This window comes from Pleurodeles waltl, chromosome 2_2 (genome assembly GCF_031143425.1).
Source record: "Pleurodeles waltl isolate 20211129_DDA chromosome 2_2, aPleWal1.hap1.20221129, whole genome shotgun sequence".
Classification (NCBI taxonomy): Eukaryota; Metazoa; Chordata; class Amphibia; order Caudata; family Salamandridae; genus Pleurodeles; species Pleurodeles waltl.
This window is the reverse complement of record NC_090439.1, coordinates 1161019115-1161040591: the sequence shown is the minus strand read 5'-3', so window position 1 is coordinate 1161040591 and position 21477 is coordinate 1161019115. Positions and strand designations below refer to the sequence as shown.

At 44.1% G+C, this 21477-nt stretch overlaps 1 protein-coding gene across 6 annotated transcripts in view; it reads right to left on the bottom strand.

The window, feature by feature from the left end:
* Positions 1–19924: 19924 nt before the first annotated feature.
* The window catches only part of LOC138282998 (casein kinase II subunit alpha-like), a 193079-nt gene continuing 191526 nt past the window's right edge, over positions 19925–21477 (bottom strand). For 4 of the 6 annotated variants that reach the window (XM_069221095.1, XM_069221096.1, XM_069221098.1 and 1 more), the window contains one exon: positions 20171–20440. In XM_069221095.1, coding sequence (XP_069077196.1) covers positions 20325–20440 — 116 coding nt within the window. In that variant the 3' untranslated portion in view covers positions 20171–20324. Of the gene's footprint in view, positions 20441–21477 lie in introns of all 6 variants that reach the window. The other 2 variants (XM_069221099.1, XM_069221097.1) reach the window with 1 other exon arrangement.

Sequence of the window (21477 nt, the reverse complement as noted above, 5' to 3'; positions counted from 1 at the left end):
GGTTGTATTTGATTAATATGGCAGTAGCAAACAAACCTCTTCCATTTACTTGCATAGCAGTGCCTGGTGGATGGCCTTCTTGCTTGTTTTATGACTTCCATACATTCTTGGGTAAGTTGTAAGTGTCCGAATTCTAGGATTTCAGGAGCCAGATTGCTAGATTCAGCGATGCTGGATCTGGGTGTCTGATCTTTTGGTTGTGCTGTGTCAACAGATCTGGCCTGTTGGGCAATTTGATGCAGGGTACCACTGATAGGTCTAGCAGCGTTGTGTACCAGGGTTGCCTTGCCCAAGTTGGTGCTATCAATATGAGTTTGAGTTTGCTTTGACTGAGTTTGTTTACCAGGTAAGGAAGGAGAGGGAGAGGAGGAAAAGCGTAAGCAAATATCCCTGACCAGTTCATCCATAGGGCATTGCCTTGGGATTGTTTGTGTGGGTATCTGGATGCGAAGTTTTGGCATTTTGCGTTCTCCCTTGTCGCAAACAAGTCTATCTGAGGTGTTCCCCAGAGTTTGAAATAAGTGTTCAGTATTTGGGGGTGAATTTCCCATTCGTGGACCTGTTGGTGATCTCGAGAGAGATTGTCTGCGAGTTGATTTTGTATCCCTGGTATAAACTGTGCAATTAGGCGAATTTGGTTGTGAATTGCCCAATGCCAAATTTTTTGTGCTAGCAGGCTTAACTGCGTGGAGTGCGTCCCTCCCTGCTTGTTTAGATAATACATTGTTGTCATGTTGTCTGTTTTGACGAGAATGTATTTGTGAACTATTATTGGTTGGAAAGCTTTTAGTGCTTGAAAAACTGCTAGAAGTTCTAGGTGATTGATATGCAGTTTTGTTTGATGTACGTTCCATTGTCCTTGTATGCTGTGTTGATTGAGGTGTGCTCCCCACCCTGTCATGGAAGCATCTGTTGTTATTACGTATTGTGGCACTGGGTCTTGGAAAGGCCGCCCCTTGTTTAAATTTATGTTGTTCCACCACAGAAGCGAGAGGTAAGTTTGGCGGTCTATTAACACCAGATCTAGAAGGTGACCCTGTGCTTGAGACCACTGTGATGCTAGGCATTGTTGTAAGGGCCTCATGTGCAGTCTTCCGTTTGGGACAATGGCTATGCATGATGACATCATGCCTAGGAGTTGTAATACCATCTTTGCCTGTATCTTTTGTGTTGGATACATGCGTTGTATGATGGTGTTGAAATTTTGAATTCTTTGTGGACTTGGAGTGGCTACTCCTTTTGATGTGTCTATTATGGCTCCCAGGTATTGTTGTACCTTGCGTGGCAGAATTTTGGATTTTGTGAAATTGACGGTGAACCCTAGTTTGAAGAGGGTTTGTATGATATGATTTGTGTGATTTGAGCACTCTATTAACGAATGGGCCTTGATTAGCCAGTCGTCTAGATATGGGAACACATGTATTTGCTGCCTTCTTATGTGTGCTGCGACCACTGCTAGACATTTGGTAAAGACTCTTGGTGCGGTTGTTAATCCGAAAGGCAGTACCTTGAATTGGTAATGTATTCCTTTGAATACAAACCTTAGGTATTTCCTGTGCGATGGGTGTATTGGTATATGGAAATAAGCATCCTTGAGGTCTAAAGTTGCCATGTAGTCGTGCAGTTTTAGCAATGGCAACACTTCTTGTAGTGTGACCATGTGGAAGTGGTCTGATTTGATGAAAGTGTTCACTACTCTGAGGTCTAGGATTGGTCTCAGCGTTTTGTCCTTCTTTGGTATCAGAAAGTACAGTGAGTAAACTCCTGTGTTTATTTGTGTGTTTGGCACTAATTCGATTGCATTCTTTTGCAATAGTGCCTGCACTTCTATCTCCAGGAGATTGGAATGGTGTGTTGTTAAATTTTGTGCTTTTGGTGGTATGTTTGGAGGGAATTGTAGAAATTCTATGCAATAACCATGTTGGATAATTGCTAGAACCCAAGTGTCTGTAGTGATTTCCTCCCATGCTTTGTAATAATGACCTATTCTTCCCCCCACTGGTGTTGTGTGGAGGGGGTGAGTGACATGTGAGTCATTGTTTAGTAGTAGGGGTTTTGGGGCTTTGAAATCTCCCTCAATTTCTAGGGAATTGCCCTCCTCTATATTGTCCCCGAAAACCTCCTCTATACTGTCCCTGGTAAGTGGACGGTGTTGCTTGTGAGGTGCTGGCTTGTGTGCTTTGACCCCGAAACCCCCCTCGAAAGGGCGTTTTACGGAATGTGCTGTAATTCCCTCTGCTCTGCGGGGAGTAGAGTGCGCCCATGGCTTTGGCAGTGTCTGTATCTTTTTTGAGTTTCTCAATCGCTGTGTCCACTTCTGGACCGAACAGTTCTTTTTCATTAAAAGGCATATTGAGAACTGCTTGTTGAATCTCTGGTTTAAATCCAGACGTTCGGAGCCATGCATGCCTTCTGATAGTTACAGATGTATTAATTGTCCGTGCAGCTGTATCTGCAGCGTCCATGGAGGAACGTATCTGGTTGTTGGAGATGGTCTGTCCCTCCTCAACCACTTGTTTTGCCCTATTTTGGAAGTCTTTGGGCAGATGTTCAATGAGATGTTGCATCTCGTCCCAGTGGGCTCTGTCATAGCGCGCAAGTAGTGCCTGGGAGTTCGCGATGCGCCACTGGTTTGCAGCTTGTGCTGCGACTCTCTTACCAGCTGCATCGAACTTGCGGCTTTCTTTATCTGGGGGTGGTGCATCTCCAGATGTGTGAGAGTTGGCCCTTTTCCTAGCTGCTCCTACAACAACAGAGTCTGGTGGCAGCTGTGTTGTGATGAAAACCGGGTCCGTATGAGGCGGCTTATACTTTTTTTCCACCCTTGGTGTGATTGCCCTACTTTTGACCGGGTCCTTAAATATGTCTTTTGCGTGCCGGAGCATACCAGGGAGCATAGGCAGGCTTTGGTAGGAGCTGTGGGTGGAGGAGAGTGTGTTGAACAAGAAATCATCCTCGACCTGTTCTGAGTGGAGGCTTACGTTGTGAAATTGTGCTGCTCTAGCCACCACCTGAGAGTACGCGGTGCTGTCTTCTGGTGGAGATGGTTTTGTAGGGTATGCCTCTGGGCTGTTATCTGACACTGGGGCGTCGTATAGGTCCCATGCGTCCTGATCTTGGTCACCCTGGCTCATGGTGGTGTGAGCTGGGGAGTGTGATGGCGTTTGTGCTGGTGAAACGTTAATCACGGGCGGAGGAGAGGGTGGTGGTGTAACTCTTTTCACCACTTTTGGTTGTGGTGCTTGTTCCGTCTGGAACTCCAACCTTCGCTTTCTCCAAATGGGGGGAAGGGTGCTTATTTTTCCTGTTCCCTGCTGAATGAAGATACGCTTTTGCGTATGGTCCACATCAGTTGCTTGTAGCTCTTCCTCAAACCTATGCTTTTGCATTTGGGAGGTTAGCGAGTGCTCTTCTGTATAAGAGCCTGAAGCTGGGTCGCTTGCAGTTTGTTTCGGCATCGAAACTTTGTCTGCGTGTTTTTTCGGCTCCGAGGTGACTTTTTTCCTTTTCGGGGCCGAAACCTCTCGGCGTCGATCTGTTTCGGTGCCGCTGTCTCGGCGTCGAGACGTGTCCACACCGGCATCTCGGTGTCGAGGCTTGTCTCCAGCACTTTCTCGGTCCAGAGAAGGCTGCGTGCCGGTGTCTCGACCGGAGTCGGACGATCTCGGCACTGTTTGGGCCTTTTTCGGTGCCGACGGTCGGTCACCGAATTTATGGGTCGAGCCATGGCCTGGTGGCAGTGGCGTCCCCTGGGCCTTGTAAATGTTTCTTTGTGTGGTTTTCGACGTCTTACTCACGGTTTGTGTATCGTCGAATCCTTCGGAGTCTGAGTCTTGGATCGAGAAGGTACCTTCCTCTTCTTGGTCCTCGAACTCCCGTTGGGCTGTCGGTGCGGACGCCATTTGAAGTCTTCTGGCTCGACGGTCTCGGAGTGTTTTTCGGGACCGGAACGCACGACAGGCCTCGCAGGTGTCTTCGCTGTGCTCAGGTGACAGGCACAGGTTGCAGACCAAGTGTTGGTCTGTGTAGGGGTATTTATTGTGGCATTTGGGGCAGAAACGGAACGGGGTCCGTTCCATCGGCGTTCTTCAGCACGCGGTCGGGCCGACCAGGCCCCCGACGGAGGATCGAAAAACTACCCCGAAGGGCACCGGAGCTCTTCGATCTTCGATGCGGTGTGGAATCTAAGTACGCCGATCCCGAACGCAACAATACCGATGAAAATCTTCCGAAATTAACTATTTTTTCCGTTCCGAAACTCGGAGCGACAGGAACACGTCCGAACCCGATGGCGGAAAAAAAACAATCGAAGATGGAGTCGACGCCCATGCGCAATGGAGACAAAAGGAGGAGTCACTCGGTCCCGTGACTCGAAAGACTTCTTCGAAGAAAAACAACTTGTAACACTCCGGCCCAACACCAGATGGCGAGCTATTGCAGAACATGCGTATCTACAGCGACAGATGCCATCGAACATACACTTTACTCAATTTTGAAGAGACCTTATAATTTTCCAACATGATGCTCGTTGCATGATTGACGTGTCACATTTTCAGGGCTTGAGTCGTGCACTGGCTCTTAGAGCCAGAGTTGTCCATTGGCTCGGCTCTCCTTGTGAATTTGTTGTCTCACCCCCTCTACTGTTGGCGTGCATCCTTATGAGTGGGGTTGCAAATATGTCAATAGACCCGATTCAGGCGGGATACTCCCGACTTATAAAGCCAAACACAGCTTTAATTAAGATTTCTCCTGCCTGAAATTGGCCCCACTTCAGTACAAAATGATGGAGAAAATATATCCCCTGATTATATGGGGTTGTCTTTTGAATTTTGAGGGTTGGTGGCAGTTGGAGGGCGATGGTTATGGCATACTGTGAGGAATAAATGCGCGGCTCCTGTCTTCACTACAGGTTGGATAATGTGGATGGATGTACTCATCATGGCTGCTGTCTGTCATACTTTGGCACTTCTGCTAAGGCATGGGTAGGCCCTTGTACTCACAGGTTTCCTGTGTCACATCTCCCTTCACTGGTGCATCCCCACCGGCCATACTCCTGCAAGCTTTCCTGTTGCGTAGGATATGCCTCCTCTCCTCAATGTCTCCTGTGTCACGCTTCCTGTAGTGGACATTACCTCGTTCAGGCACACCCTCAAGGCAGCCTCTGCTCATCAGGAAATCGCAGGCACCACCCCTGGGAGTGGTTACCATCAGCGCTGGTGCTCTTTACAGTACACCTGCCGACTAAGGCCCACCCATCCAAAGGTTTCTCCATTCGTTGTTCTTCTTTTCACGCCTCTGTGGAAATACAGTGCATTTTCTCTGTTGTTGCTAAAACCCATGTAACCTGTTCCTGCTCTTACTCCATTTTGTGCTCAACATTGATCCGGTTTATCCGGATGTCATGATTGCTGTGATAATGTGGAACAACTTCCTCGAAAGCCCAGGGTCACTAATAGAACATAGGGGTCAATGAATTAAGGGCTTTGAAATGCACATAGTTGTTTTTTATGGAATGGAGTGTTGTGGTCAAGGAAAGGAAGTGTTTTTGTATAACTGCTTGGGGACAACCCGCATGAGAATCAATTGAGGCCTATCCCACAACCGTGTGCATGATAGCGTTCACTTCCATTTTTAGCGACACTCATGACCAAACAATGATGCAGGCCACTTGCATTAAGGCTCCACATAGACTGCTGTGCTACAAAAACCCAAGCCTAGACAAAGTTATCAGTACTTTTAAGAGCACTGAGTGATCAGCTAAAGTAATAAAAATGTTGAAAAACCTGAATTGCAAATTAGTAATGTCAATTTGGTACAAGCAAAAAAATGATCCAACCAGAACCAAAATCAAGTTCACTACAAACAGACCCTGACTCGAAGAACCATAAAAGAATGCATGCGACTACTGTGAAGCTAGCCTCATCCGTCCAGCATCATATAAAAAGTGTCCAGCTGTAGGGAGAAAAAGGCATTAGTGCAGAAAAAGTGTCACTTTTCCTAGGACCGCACAGATAGTACCCATCCCAAGCCAATTTAGAAAAATAGAGTAAAATGTAATTAATTATTTGACACTGAAACAACAAAAAATCCAATAATTAGAATCGGGGTTATGAATTTTAATGTTTAAAGATTAAAATAGCAGGTAAAAGATCAAAGTGGCAACCGCAGATATATAATCACATGAGACAGGGGCAAAGTCCAAAGTTACGGCCGACCGGGAGGGAGTGTGGATCAAATACACAAATTGGATTGTGCCCACTCTCTTCTTACCTTAGAACTTAGAAGAAATGTCAAAGAAAAATCTCTGAGAGGGTAAAGTTCAGCGGGGCATGGCAGCTGGCAGTGTCTAAGGAGGAGGCATTGTCATAGGGGAGCCACTGGACACAGTGGCAGTGAAGAATCACGTTTGGACTTAGTTTCTTTTTTAAAAGTCAAAAATCTTCGTAGCATGAAGCTGCAGGCTGTGGGCAACGAGGGCTCCCCAAGAGTGGATACTCCTTTTGCGAGTAGCCGCTAAACAGGATTTGCTGCTTTAGAGAAGAACGCAGTGGAAGCTGCCACAAAGTCAGGCTGACCGGCAATGCACCTTGAGCAGATTGACAAGCAGGTAGGTCCTGGTCTCCTCTTGGTTCTCAGAACACGTTTTGGAGCAGTAAACAAAGGTCAACTGCCACTGACACCCAGTCATGTGATCCAGGCTGCAGGCACCACATGGTTAGAACTAGACAATGGCAACTTTCCAAAAGTGGCATTTTCAGAGTTGTGACTTAACTATTGAATAGGATTTTAAGTTATAATGTCTCAGATACCAAACATGACTTTCCTTACTGCTCCCAATAAAACATTAGCCCTTGTTTACTGCAATAAAGGAACCCAATGTAACCTTATGAGAGGGGTAGGCCTCACTTTAATGAAAAATTCATATGCTAGTTTTTCACTAAAATGGCAGGTAAAACATAACAGTACATGTCTACAGTTTTAAATGTAATGCACCCTGCCCTGTGGGCTATCTAGGGCCTACCAAAGGGGTGATATATGTGATAAAAAGGAAGCTTTAGACACAGGAAGGGGGTTACTCTGCCAAGGAAAACTGTTGGATTAAAACTGCATACAGACTGTACTGACTGACCTGGGCCAGGTTTTAAGAGGCTACTTACGTGGAGGGCACAATAAGTGCTGCAGTCTCACTAATAGCATTTAATTTACCAGCTCAGGGTACATGGTATTCCACTTCACTGGGGACATAGAAGTAAATTAAATATGACAATTGGGTATAAATCAATGTTACTATGTTTTAGGGAGTGAGCACAAGCACTTTATCACTGGTTAGCATGGTCCTAGGGCCAACAAAAACAAATTCAGAAAAATAGGAGACATGAAGGCAAAAAGTTTGGGGGTGACCCTGCAGAGAGGGGCAAATCCTACAGTGCCCAGTGCAAGCCTTGCTGGGCCAGGGATAAAACACAAAGATAACCAACAGTTTGGCTTATAATAGGCCTGTATTGTGGGTGCCAGAGCAGGCCACAAACTTGTCCCAGGGCCCTGCGTAGACAGACTTTGTAGAGGTATGCCTGGCTGCATGGATTACATTCAAAACGTTAGAAGGAAGATCAAATACAGTCACTGGCATTGGTCAATCTCCATGCATAGAAGTGAAGGTTTGAGTGCGGGACCCTGCCCTGCTCCTGCAACTGAATATCCTCTTGAAGCAGCAGCCTGATCAAGGAGGGCAGATGTTCATTCCCATAAGCTCCAGGTACTCACTCTCCTTCCCAATGCTGAGCCACTAGACTTGTCCCAATCATTTCTGAAATTCTTTAGAACTCAGCAGGATAGTCAGTGGCAGAAAAAAGTGCAGAAGGCCTGCGGTCCACTATCTGCGATGCATCTTGCAGAGAAAACCTTCTTGGAAACTTCAGAGTGCAAATGTTTTCACACAGAGTATTTTAAACCGTGGCTGGCAAAAATATCTAGCCATATTACTCCCCCCCTCCACTCCCCCGGCTTTTCCTCGAGATAGTCTTTTCTTATATTCTTTCATGTATCAAGGTTCTCTTTGTAACCGTAACTGCATGCCTTTCTAACTTTGAAAGCAGACAGCACCCTGCTTCTCTCTAGGGCTAGATCTGCACTTTATAAATGCCTACAATAAAATAAATACTCAAATCATTCTTGATTTAATTAATGATTTTTTTTAAACAGGAACTGTATTAGCCCCCATTCTATTCTGCATGTTCCACAGATCAGCCTTTTGCATGCTTGAGGGTAGTACTTGATGTATTTGACCTCCAGACTCTGGAATGACCTCTATGTTCTGCAATCGTTAGAGTCGTTTGTCATTCAGGAATATATGGAAAACTTTCCTTTTTTGCTAACTCATTATTTACTGCCCATCTTGCACTATCTCTTTCCAGGCGAGGCTGGATAACTGTTCTTTTTAGTAGTGTTCTTTCTAGCTAGATGTTTCTTAGAGTGGACTTGCACTTTACAAAAAAAAAATCAAATTAAACTTTGAGTGTCCTCACAAATTTTGGGGCTTTGCGATTAGCCAATGGCCCTCGTTTATGTGATGTGATGATGGAGAAGGTCATCAGATGTCCTTGTTGGAATCTCAATCTTTCAGTATTCATTTCATGACATAATCTATACGTAACTACAATTGTCACATACATGGTATTACCCACACCCACCTCTCAATACATACATATCCGTCTACTATTAGCAGAAAATGCTGCTCATGTGAAGCACTGCAAAGACCTTCAGCCATAGAATCTTGCTGTGCTCATCAGAGCCTCCAGGCTCGAGCTGCTCTTCTCTGGCATTGGATATCTGGTTATCTCTATTCACTAAAGCATTCACTCTGAGTAACCACGCTTTTATGTAAGTCTCTCCTTTGTTTGAGCTGTAGCCACTCTTCTAACTCCAGGCACAACATTTATTATAGCAGCCAGCTCCTTTCCACTGACTAGGGTCTAGTGCCTGCTGCTATCTCTCAAATCAGTTCCTGCACTTGGCAGTGATGTCTTTGTAGTCAATGGTCTTCATTCATGGCTTGTACCACTTCTTCACTATTGAAAGCTGCCCAACAACTTCGGCTCTGTGAAAGGATTCCCATGTTTGGGTGGCCTGAGGTTCCCCAATAGAAATGTCTTAAATGCAATACAAACTTTAAATGTAAATAATAGCACCGTTACAGCATGATTTTTGTCTTTGTTCGCCAGGAGCGTTACAAATTCTCCTTTTTGCCAGATCGTGCTCCCCCTCCCCGCCAATAGTCTGAAGACTTTTGCTTTATGTGAATATATAACTTCTCCAGTCACTAAGCTTTTTGTTATCCCTTATACGGAGACTACATATCTTTTCTTTCTTTCAGAGTCATCCCGCAGTACAGTACAGGAGGACCAGGAGCATAAATCTTCGGTCAAGTCCACTAACCTACCTTGACTGGATACAAAATATTTATGTTCACAGAGGACCTGAGGAACCCAAACTGATGCCTTGTGGAAAAAATAAAGGTTAACAGGATCTTTCCCTCAGAAGCATTCCTGTATCCTAAGTCCCCCAATTTCTTTTGGAACCCAACCCAACATCCAACATGACCCCAACCCATTCCCCCCAAAACATTTGCCTCAGTCCAACCACCATTCAGGACAAGTAAGTGATCAAGTGGCTAACTTCCTGCCCAAGACATAACCCCCAGGTGATATCCCCTAACCCTGCTTGGATCACTGTGGCAATAAGACCCCAATGAAACCAGTACCTTGGCTCAACAATGACAAGACCTACAGACTGAAGGATGGATCACTAAGTGGAAGGGTGGATCACTCAACTTAAGGCCTGATCTGTGGCTTTGCAAAATTACCCAATAGGGGGTTATGGTTTTGACTATGGTCTTAAACAAACAAAAAAATACATGGGATGTAAAGGATTCCAAACGATACTTGAAACCATAACACTCAAGAGATGTAATAGAGTATATAAAGAGAAATACCAGCTGAATTACATGCACCTTTAAGACCCCGCAGCCCAATATTGTGAAAAACTCATTCCACAACTAGAACAATGTCACAAGAACTCAAATCTGAGATAACGAAAATAGTAACCCATAAGGTAAAGAAGACAAGGGCTTGACACTTAGTAAACCATGATACAAATCTCCATGCTGACCCCAGACCTCAGGATAGAAAGTATTGTAAAGAGCTGTTTGGAGACAGTTAAAGATACCAGGTGCAGGTAATAAGTCGACACATCGAGGGTTTGGGAATTCTCGTAGGACTGCCATCTTCAGGGAAGGTTTTAGTTTGCGCTCTTTATGATATGGCTATGGAGTCTGCGTTGCATACAGTCTTGTATCACAGCTGATTTCCCTTCCTCGCACCAGTGTTTCCCTTCACTCCTACAGTGTTTTGAAAAGATTTCTGGATTGCCTCATCACTAAACAAATTGAAGCAGATGCTGTTAGACATTTTCTATGGTGCAGTCAGTTGGTTCTGAACTTCATCTGTGGTAAGTGCAGTCGATTCACAGACGTGTTCCAGGCCGACAGGTACTGCTGCACATAACTTGGGTCACAGTGGTACTCCCATTGTCCAGTTGACTCTCCAGCTGCAGCTTTCTTGAGCAATCCAGGTTTACTGCAGGAGGTGGTGACAAATCTGGGAGATAGCGATATAGATATATATCTATATATATATATATAGATATATATATAGATATATATATATATATACATACATACATACATACATCTATCTATGGAAAATGTCACTTACCCAGTGTACATCTGTTGGTGGCATGTAGTGCTGCAGATTCACATGGTGTGCATATTCTGCCATCTAGTGTTGGGCTCGGAGTGTTACAAGTTGTTTTTCTTCAAAGAAGCCTTTGCAAGTCACGAGACCGAGTGACTCCTCCTTTCGGTGATCATGCGCATCAAGTCCTTTGTTAAATTGTATTCCAGCAGGAGGATAAAGTAAGGAGTGAAGAATTGTATATGTACATATATATAGTAAGTAAAGAAGATGTCCATGCAATGTATATACATATTTACATAAGAAAGTACCACAACCGCTACAGGCTTCTGGCGAGGAGGGAGGTCGCATGTGAATCTACAGCACTACATGCCACGAACAGATGTCTACTGGGTAAGTGACATTTTCCATTTGATGGCATGTGTAGCTGCAGATTCACATGCTTTGCAGACTGAAACGCAATCCCCTCCTAAAATAAGCGGTGGCTAGCCTGTAGTAGTTGGAGTACTTTGAAATAATGTTTTAAGCACTGCTTGACCAACAATTTGCTTGTTGGCGAGACAATACATCCACTCAGTGGTGTTTAGTAAATGTGTGTGGTGTGGACCATGTGGCTGCTTTGCATATGCCTGCCATTGGCATATTTCCCAAGAATGCAATTGAAGCTCCTTTCTTTCTCGTAGAATGTGCTTTAGGAGTTACTAATAGTTTCCTTTTAGCTTTAAGATAGCAAGCTTGAATACAGTTTACTATCCATCTGGCCAATCCTTGTTTGGAAACGGGAATACCTTTATGAGGTTGTTGAAAAGCTACAAAAAGTTGTTTAGATTTTCTAAAATCTTTTGTTCTATCTATATAATACGTGAGAGCTCTTTTGAGGTCAGGAGTGTGTAGATCTCGCTCACAACTGAATCTGGCTGTGGACAGAAGACTGGCAATTCTACTGACTCATTAATCTGAAATGGCAAAACCACTTTGGGTAGAAATTTTGGATTTGTTTTAAGTACTATTTTGTGTTTGTGAACTTGGAAGAAGGGTTCTTCTAAAGTAAATGCTTGAATTTCACTTACTCTTCTTTAGGAAGTAATTACTACCAGGAAAGCAACCTTCCATGAGAGAAATTGAAGAGCGCAAGAATGCATGGGTTCAAATGATAGACCCATAAGCCTTGTGAGCACAATGTTAAGATTTCCAGGCAGGAGCTGGTGGAGCTGTAGGTGGAATAACTAAGACCTCCATAAGTTTTTGACAGGAATTCTAAAGAGAGAGGTATGCTGTCTGTTTTGGAGGTAGGCTGATATTGCTGTTAAATTAATTTTAATAGATGAATATGCAAGATTTTCTCTTTGTAAGTGAAGCAAATAACAGACAATATCCTGTACCAATGCTTTAAGTGGATCAATATTTTTAGGTTGACAGTAATATACAAAACATTTCCATTTAGCTGCATAGCACTGCCTGGTTGTAGGTGTATGTGCTTATTTTAGAATGTCCATACATTCTGATGGAAGTTGTAGATATCTAAACTCTGACTTCAGGGGTCAAATAGCCAGGTTGAGCACACTGGGATTGGGATGCCTGATCTGACCTTTGTTTTGAGTCAATAGGTCTGGTCTGTTTGTAAGCTTGAGATGTGATGCTACAGATAGATCCAACGGCGTTGTGTACCAGTGTTGACGTGCCAACGTGGGTGCTATGAGTATCATAGGGAGGGAGGTGTTACATGTATATTGTTGACCAGAAATGGAAGTAGAGGGTGAGAAGCGTAAGGAAATATCCCTGACCAATTGAACCATACAGCATTGCCCTTGGATTGAGGGTGTTGGTACCTAGACGCGAAGTTTTGGCATTTTGCGTTTTCACTTGTTTCGAAGAGGTCTATGTTTGGTGTTCCCCACATGCGAAAGTACTGTTGGATCACTTGTGGGTGAATCTCTCATTCGTGTATTTGTTGCTGCGTCCTGCTTAAGAGGTCCGCTAGTTGGTTGTGTATCCCTGGTATATACTCTGCTAGTAGTTGAATGTGGTTGTGAATTGCCCATTTCCAAATTGTCTGTGCTAGAAGGGACAACTGGGATGAGTGTGCCCCCCCCCCCCCACCTCCGTTTCTGCATAGTACATTGTTGTCATGTTGTCTGTTCTTATTAACACTGTCTTGTGTGTGATTTTTGGTTGGAATGCTTTGAGTGCTAGGAACACTGCTAGCAATTTCAAGTGGTTTATGTGGCAAGTCTGCTGTACTGAGTCCCATTATCTCTGTATCATAAGATTGTTGAGAGGGGCTCCCCAACCTGTCAATGATGCATCTGTGGCGATTATGGTCTGTGGCCCAGGGTCCTGAAATGGCCGCCCTTTTGATAAGTTGGTGTGATACCACCATTGCAGAGAGTTGTAAGTCTGGCGGTGCAACAACACTAGATAGTGAAGTTGACCCTGTACCTGAGACCATTGTAGGGAGAGACACTGTTGTAAGGGTCTCATGGTTAGAAGTGCATTGGGTACTATTGCTATGCACAATACCATCATTCCTAATAGTTTCATGATAAACCTTACTGTGTAAGTTTGATTGTATTGTAGCTGTGATAAGAGATTGTAGGAAGCTTGAATTCTCTGTGGGTTTTGGTACCCTAATGCTAAGTGTTCAGAATTGCTCCCGGATACGGTTGTATTTGCTCTGGTTGGAGATGAGATTTTTGGTAATTGATTGTGCACCAAACATTGGCAATGGTGCCCAGCCAAACCCTCCCAATAAAAAGCAGGAAAGGCAAGTTAGGGGAGAGTTTTATATGCACCTGTGAATCGGTACGCCTCTTTGTGCTAAATGGTCAGAAGACGCCCGACATCCCTCCTGCATGGAAAAGATCCTCAGGGAAAACGATCTCCCACCTAGACTACACACTGGTAACTCCTGCTTTGTACACGTTAGTGAGTGACTTCAGCATTATGGACTGCGTGGAAAGTGATCACAAGCCACAGGCAATTGGGATTCGTTCATCACCATATAAGCCAGAGGAAGCGGTAGCCCTGGATGGGGTGATTGGCACTGGAAATCTAAAGCGACTCAAATGGTCTTCCATCACTATTTAAAGCCAAGCAGAAGAGGCTCTACTAAAGCTAGAATCAATGGCCACGAGCGGGGCAAAATTGACAACGGTCTGGGAGAACTTTGCCACCAATCTTATAAACAAAGACTCTTCAGGAAATACAAGAAAGGGAGTACAATTGAATTATCACCAACGCTCACACTTACCGCAGCCAGCCCGCAGAAGGAAAGTAGCTGTATGTAAACTACTAAGGCAACTGCATAAATTCCCAGACAATGGATCATTACTGGCTGCTTTGCGAGAGCAAAGGAAACTGCTTAAAAGGGAACTATGGACCTTTAAAAAACAGCAGGAGACGCTTTGGGCCAAACTACACTTTGCGTCCAAAACATCTGACTCCAAATGTTTTTGGAAAATCATTAATACAACAGACAAGGGTCCAAAGTCAGCAAATAATGCAAACATAACAGAGGAAGCATGGGTATGCAACTTAAGTCTCATCTAAAAGAGTTGCCCAACGGAGAAGGACCGCGAACCCAGGGGTTCATTAATAACCAGGAACCCGGTGCTTTGGAAGTTTTGAAGTTCACGGCATCAGAATTAATAAAAATCATCGGGAAGTCAAATGGTTTACCGCAAGCACTATTTAAACAGGAAACGGAAAGATGGGCCAATTTCCTGGCTGCAATGTTCAATTGAATGCTCACAACAGGTACTGTCTTGGCAACCTGGAGAGGCTCTATAATCCACCCCATATATAAGGGTGGGAATGCGGCTTCACCAGGCAATTACAGATTAATCGCTCTCTTAGACGTTCACCTCAAGTATTTCTCATCTTGGGTGCTAAACCACTTAGAGACCTAGATTGCAGATAAAAACATTTTGCCCTTAAATCAAAGTGGCTTCAGCATGCACCAAGGAACGCTAACTAACCTTATGGCACTGGGACTGATCACCAGCAGAGCAAAAGCACCTGGGACTCCCACCTATTAGTACTTTGTTGACTTTAAAGCTGCCTTTGATTGTATCCCTCGTGGCAAACTGTGGGCCAAACTACAACTTTGGGGGATACCACGTACTATTTTAAATAATATCAGAATGATTTACTCCGATACATGGGTGAAGGTTAAACTGGGGGAGGCTCACACCTATCTAGGGCAATTAAAACAACAGTTGGTGTTAAACAAGGCTGTGTATTGGCCCCAACACTCTTTAATTTGTACATAGCAGATGTTTCTGCCAAGTTAAACGATCAATCATCCCATTCTCCCTCCCTGGGTGGCCAACAACTATCTAATATGTTATACGCAGATGACCTATTACTAATTAGCAACACCAGAATAGGCATGCAAAAAATGCTAAACAAATTAGAAGAGTATGCAAGAACAAACACATGAGAAATCAATAATCTAAATCTAAAATGATCACTCTAAATCGCAGACCCACTAGCCAACGTAAATGGTACTTGAACGGAAAGACCCTAGAGGAAGTAAGCTCATACAGATACCTAGGAGTCGTAGTCGATGCCAAATGTAACTAGGCACTACAAAAAGAAGCAATAAAAAGTAAGGCGCAGGCACTTGCTCACGCCTTTTGCAAGCTCTCAAACTCAATCTGTGGTCATGCTCTGAGCCCACTGACAGCCATAATGAGAGCAAAATTACTGCCAACCCTCACCTATGGGGCCATAATGATGAGGGGGATGGAGGTAGCTCTCCTGGATAAACTTCTGATAAAGTCATACAAGCGTGTCTTTCGGTTACCTGGGCATGACTCCCCAGCCCAGGTCAGATCGGAATTTATGTTGGTCAAGCAGTCGCTGGCCCGTCCTGCGGCATATATCAAATGCTGGTACAAACTGAGCCACGCTCCAAAAGGGTCAGTAGCAAATCTAGTCTGGCAGGAAATGATCTTAGAAAGAGGGAACAGCAATTACAAAAGGTATCTGGAAAATAGTAAATGTCTTTTGAACTGAGGTGAGTTATGGGACGAGTCGCTTCGCACCCCGGCCTTTAACAGAGCAGTGAATAAATCAAGTAAATTACACAGCTGGCTAGAAGACAGGGAGGTTCTGGCTAAAAGGTTGCATGGTTGGTTGATTCTTAACTCATATAAAACTTTTAAAGAATCACCACTTATGGCTGCCCCCTACTCACGGAAATCAGGCTCAGGCTGGGTGAAGGTCCAACACAAGACCTCATGCAAAAATGAAAGAAGGGACCGCAAGTAGGCACCCACGAGTGCCGCCTATGTCGTCTGGCAGAAGAAAACTTGTTGTATGTGGTATGCATTTGCCCAGCTTTGGCTGTTGAAAGATGCTTACTGAAAAAAAGAACTAAATGGCTTAGGGGTCAGATCCTGTAGACAAGCACTAACCCAAGCATTCAATCCACAAAACATCATATTGAATATTAGGCTCGTTCAATTTCTGGAAATGTTTTCCTTCAAAGTTTCCTCTGCCGAAACAAGCCAGTGATAGGGAGGGTGCAAATGGTAACAAAATCCTTCTACCACGTATAAATACATCGAAGAATGGAAGGTTCTTAGGTAACATAAGAGGGTATACAGCCATCGCGGTAATAGAGTCTTGTACCAACAAGCGGAATTAAGTAGGGGCAAACCAAATCTGTAGAATGTATTATACTATTTTTACCTCATAACTTTTATTGCAACATAAATGTCTTATTGCACCACTGTTGTTCTGTTAAATTTTATGTTGAAGGAATATTTTTTATGGCTTTAATTAACTAATATAATAAAAATTCATCATCATGATTGTGAACCCTAGACTGTGTAGGGTGTCGATTGTGTGTTTTGTTGACAAGTTTGAATGGTGCTGGCTTTTATGAGCCAGTCGTCCAGAGAGGGGAAGACATGTAGATGTTGTCTTCTGAGGTATTCTGCAACTACTGTGAGGCTTTTGGTGAATACCCTTGATGCTGTTGTTTCTCCAAAGGGTAGGACTTTGAACTGGTAATGCTTGCCTGCTATCACAAATCTAGATATTTGCGATGTGCTGGATGTATGGGGATGTGGAGTAAGCATCTTTTAGATCTCATGCTGTCATGTAGTCATGTTTTTGTAGTAGGGGAATGACATCCTAAAGAGTGACCAAGAGGATGTACTGATTGAGAGGTCTGAGATCCAGAATTGGTCAGAGTACCATCCTTTTTTGGTATAAGGAAGTATAAAGAATATACTCCTTTTTCCTGTTGAGCTATAGGCACCACTTCTATTGTGCCTTTGAATAGAAGTGATTGTACTTTGTTTTAATAGAATGAGATGCTCCCGAGTTAGTTTGTGTGAACGAGGTGGAATGTTTGGTGGAGTGGAAGGGAGTTCTAGACAGTAGCCCTTTTGGATGACTGATGGAACCCACTGATCTGTAGTGATGCTTTGCCATTGTGGATAGAAGTTTACCAGTCTCCCCCCGCACAAGATGTGTGCTGTGTGTGGATGGTGAGACAGTCATTGTTTGTTTAATTGTGAGGAACCTCTAGATGTGGAAGGTTTACCTCTTCCTCTAGTGTTGGATCCTCTAAAGGAACCTCTAAATGATCCTCTACTGTAGAATTGTGAGGATTGTTTTTGATGGGTGGTTGTGGTTTCTGTAGCTGGTGGTTTGAAACCCCCCTCTAAATTGTGATCTACGAAAATTAGCCCTGGTGAGGGTGGTATACAAAGCGTCATGGCCTTGGCTGTTTCTGAATCTTTTTAAAGTTTGTCTATTACTGTATTTACCTCAGGGCCAAATAAATGCTGTTTATCGAAGGGCATGTTTAAAACTGCCTGTTGTATCTCAGGTTTGAAACCTGAACATCTTAGCCAGGCATGTCTCCTGATAAGCACTAACCGATGTGGCTGCTTCATCAGCCGCGTCCATGGCAGATCTAATAGCATTGTTTGTATTGTTTGCCCCTCATTAACTATTTGCTGTCCCCTTTTTGGTGTTCTGGAGGGAGGTATTGTAACAGCTCCTCCATTTCCTCCCAGTGTGCTCTGTCATATCTAACCAAAAGAGCTTGTGAATTGGCTATCCTCCAGTGATTTGCAGCTTGTGAGGCCATCCTTTTCCCAGCTGCATCTATATTCCTGCTTTCTTTATCCGCAGGAGGGGCCTCTCCTGTGGACTGACTGTTAGCCCTTTTTCTCACTGCACCAACTACGATGGTATCAGTAGGCAGTTGAGTTATTATAAACACAGGGTCTGAGGGTGCTGGTTTATATTTCTTGTCCACTCTAGGAGTGATAATCCTAGCTTTAACAGCCTCTTGAAAGATATCAGAAGCATGTCTGAGCATGCCTGGGAGCATAGGAAGACAGTCATACTGCCTACGCGTTGGTGCTAATGTATCAAATAGAAAGTCCTGCTCTATATGACCGCTATGCATCTGAACATTATGGTAGGCTGCAGCTCTATTACTTGGTTATATGCTGTAGTGTCCTGAGTTGGAGAAGGCCTGGCAGGATATAAGTGAGGATCATTTGGAAAAATAGGATAGGAGACATATGTATTACCCATGGGTCTGTGTCCTGTTGTTTATCACTAAGATCACCTCTATGTAGTGTGAATGACGATGTATGTGGTCATCATTGTGCCTCATATGTGGGTGATGGTAGTGTAGAAAGAAGAGCAGGAGAATGTGGTGGAGAGATGTGTTTCTGCTTTGAAGCCTCGCCCTGTTGTTTTTGCCTGAAGACCTTTGATGGAGGTACATCTTTTCAAGTTTCTTTAAAAGTTAGTTTTCTCTTAAAGAACATTGGAGGGGAGGCAATTATTCTTCCTGTGTCCTTCTGAATAAGTATCTTTCTTTGTTTGGAATCCATCACCTCAAAGATGGGGTGAATGTCTGTTAGCTCCTAGATAGAAGTAGTTTCTTTATTACCCATGGCTTTCGACTCCGAAAGTTTATGTTTTGGTTGTACCGAGCAGTTGGCTTAGAAGATGATATAACCCTTTCCAGCCCCCAAGATATTGTAGATTTTTTCAGCTCCAAAGAGGTACCTTCGGATTTTTGGCTCGTCTCCAAGACTGGTGTTGGAGTTGGTTTGGTCGAAGTAGAGTACACCTCAGTCTAGAAATCTCGGTGCCGAACCCGAAGGTTGGTCATCCGGACTAACTTTTCGAATCAGACCATGGCCCGAACGCAGTGGAGGATCGATGACTAGTGCTGGAGTCTTTTTAGTCACTTTTGTGTGGTGTAATGGGGCAGTTGTACTCTGTACTGTGCCGCAGGCCCGTAGTGGCCATCGTCATCTGAATGGTCCTCGGAGTCAGAGTCTTTAGAAAAGAAAAAAAACTTCTTCTTGGGCATGTTCTTCACCGAAGATGTCTGGTGTGACTTCTGTTGATTTCGACACCATCTCGAGACGACGAGCTCTTCAGTCCCGAAGAGTCTTTTTAGATCAAAAAGATCAACAGGCATCGCAATTGTCCTCCTGATGGTCTGGAGATAGACAAACATTGCACACAGAATGTTGATCGGTGTATGGGGATTTAGCGTGACACAGAGGACAGAATCGAAACGGAGATCATTCCGTCAGACTCACATTGAAGTAGGCCCTTAAGGGCGTTGCCCTTGTAAGGGCAAGAAATTTGACCAGACGGTCTAAATAGGATCGAGTCCAGATAAAAACACAATCAAAAACAATACCGACCATATTCTAGGAGAGTAGAATAAGTTTTGAATTACCGAATCGAGATTCACCGGATTGAGAGGAAATCACGTCCGAACCCAATGGCGGAAAGAAAACAATCTAACAAAGGAGTCGATGCCCATGCGCACTATCACCGAAAGGAGGAGTCACTCGAAGAAAAACAACTTGTAACACTCCGAGCCCAACACTAGATGGCAATATATACACAGCATATGTATCTGCAGCAACACATGCCATCGAACATACATATACACATACAAGGTACAGAGATGTGGCGTGAAGGCTAATAAACCTATACTTGCCTATATCTACTTACTTTCACAATTTTGTCCCAGTCAATAATCTAGATATTATATTGTGGCAGGACAATATTTAAAACACAATGGTAAAACCCCAGCCAAGCATCTTTATTGAATGTCCCCTATCACCGGGTTTCTTGTAAGCTACAAGAAACAGCCCGACAAGGGAGTGTCCTTTCAGGGACATATAAAATAAATTTTATTATCCATTTGAAATTTCTACATTGTAGTTGCATTACTAAACACAGTCATCAGGAAAAGAACAAAGCTAAATCTTTTATTCCGGCACAGACACAACAGAAAATTGTCTATTTTTGAGTTTTGTCTGTATCCATATATAATTTATATATATATTTACTATTAGGGAAACAAAGGAAAATGAACACCATGATCGCTTTGTGTTTCTCTTTTTCTTTCGCGCATTCGTCTTTCATCCTCAACAAAAACAGAAGTGAGGTCCCAGCGAGGGTGTGGCCTCGGTGCTCAAGCTGGGCTCCGGACAGATGATCTGTGCGACTGGTGGTAGGACGAGAGAAGTGCGGCACTGGTGGAGGTCAGAGATGGACACAAACTCAGGGCTGTCCGCCTGCTGCTGCCACCACCGGTGCACCCAGGGAGCTTGGAGATGAGATGACGGGAGATCCAGCGATGCCACTGATGGGCTGTGAGGCCGCCATGGAGGCAATGCCTGTGGGAAGAGAGAGGACTGTGAGGGAGGGAAGCATTTTGTGATTGTACATGGAAGTCACAATGGACTAAGAAGTGGGGTAAGGTGAACTCATGGTAAAAACTGGATGACTGATCCTGCACCAAAGGACAATGGAGCGCTTCCTTTACCATGCCAGTTAAGGTATCTGGCAGTACAAATGTTATTTGCTGACTCATTACTCATGCAAACGTAACTGGAATACACACCACCTCACATCTAGCCTTGGCATCTCCCACGTTCGGGCCACGTCTACTCTACCTGTATCTATTGGCTATTTGGTTCTACTCTGCGTCTATGGCCTTGAGAAGCCTGCTTGATGGTTTGCACCACTCCCCACTTACCTCCCCTTGCATCAGAGGCTGTGCTCTCTTCTTACCAGTGTCTGTGGTCTCGATTGTACCAATCAAGAAGAAGGAGGGGGGGATAGAAGCAGTGTAAAAGGTTCACTCAGCTTCCTGTTTATAAACACCAAAAATCAAAAGAACTGAACCCTGATGTTGACATGTTCAGTGCCCTCAGAGAGATTCCTCAAAAGACCCTTAATTCTGTATTCTACCCTCAGCGGTGTATGTAACAACGTGGGGTGATCTCAATGGTAGTATGATCAAGGAGTCTTATATTCACTTGCATGTCCCTTCTCCAAGTGAATGCCACCTCCTGCCCAGAGGGTGGTTGTCTCTGTGAGAACAAAACTTGGAAAAGTGAATTACAATTACCACCTATCCATCAAGTTCGTTTTATTCATAACCATAAAAAAGATAGAGTTAAGATTAAAAACCAGTGACGTCGTGAGGACAAATAATGAATCCTACACATCAAAAAGTGCGGTCTCGATTGTACACCATCCCCTCTGTCCATGATCTTCCATCCCTACCCTGATCACCTGTGGGCCTGCCCTTCTTAGCCAGTTTCCCTCCTCTCCCCCCATGTCTATTGACCTACCCCAGTCACCCAGTGGCTGTGGCGTTAGTCTGTTTCCCATGGATCCATTGCTCTGGTCCTCTGTGCTCTATAGC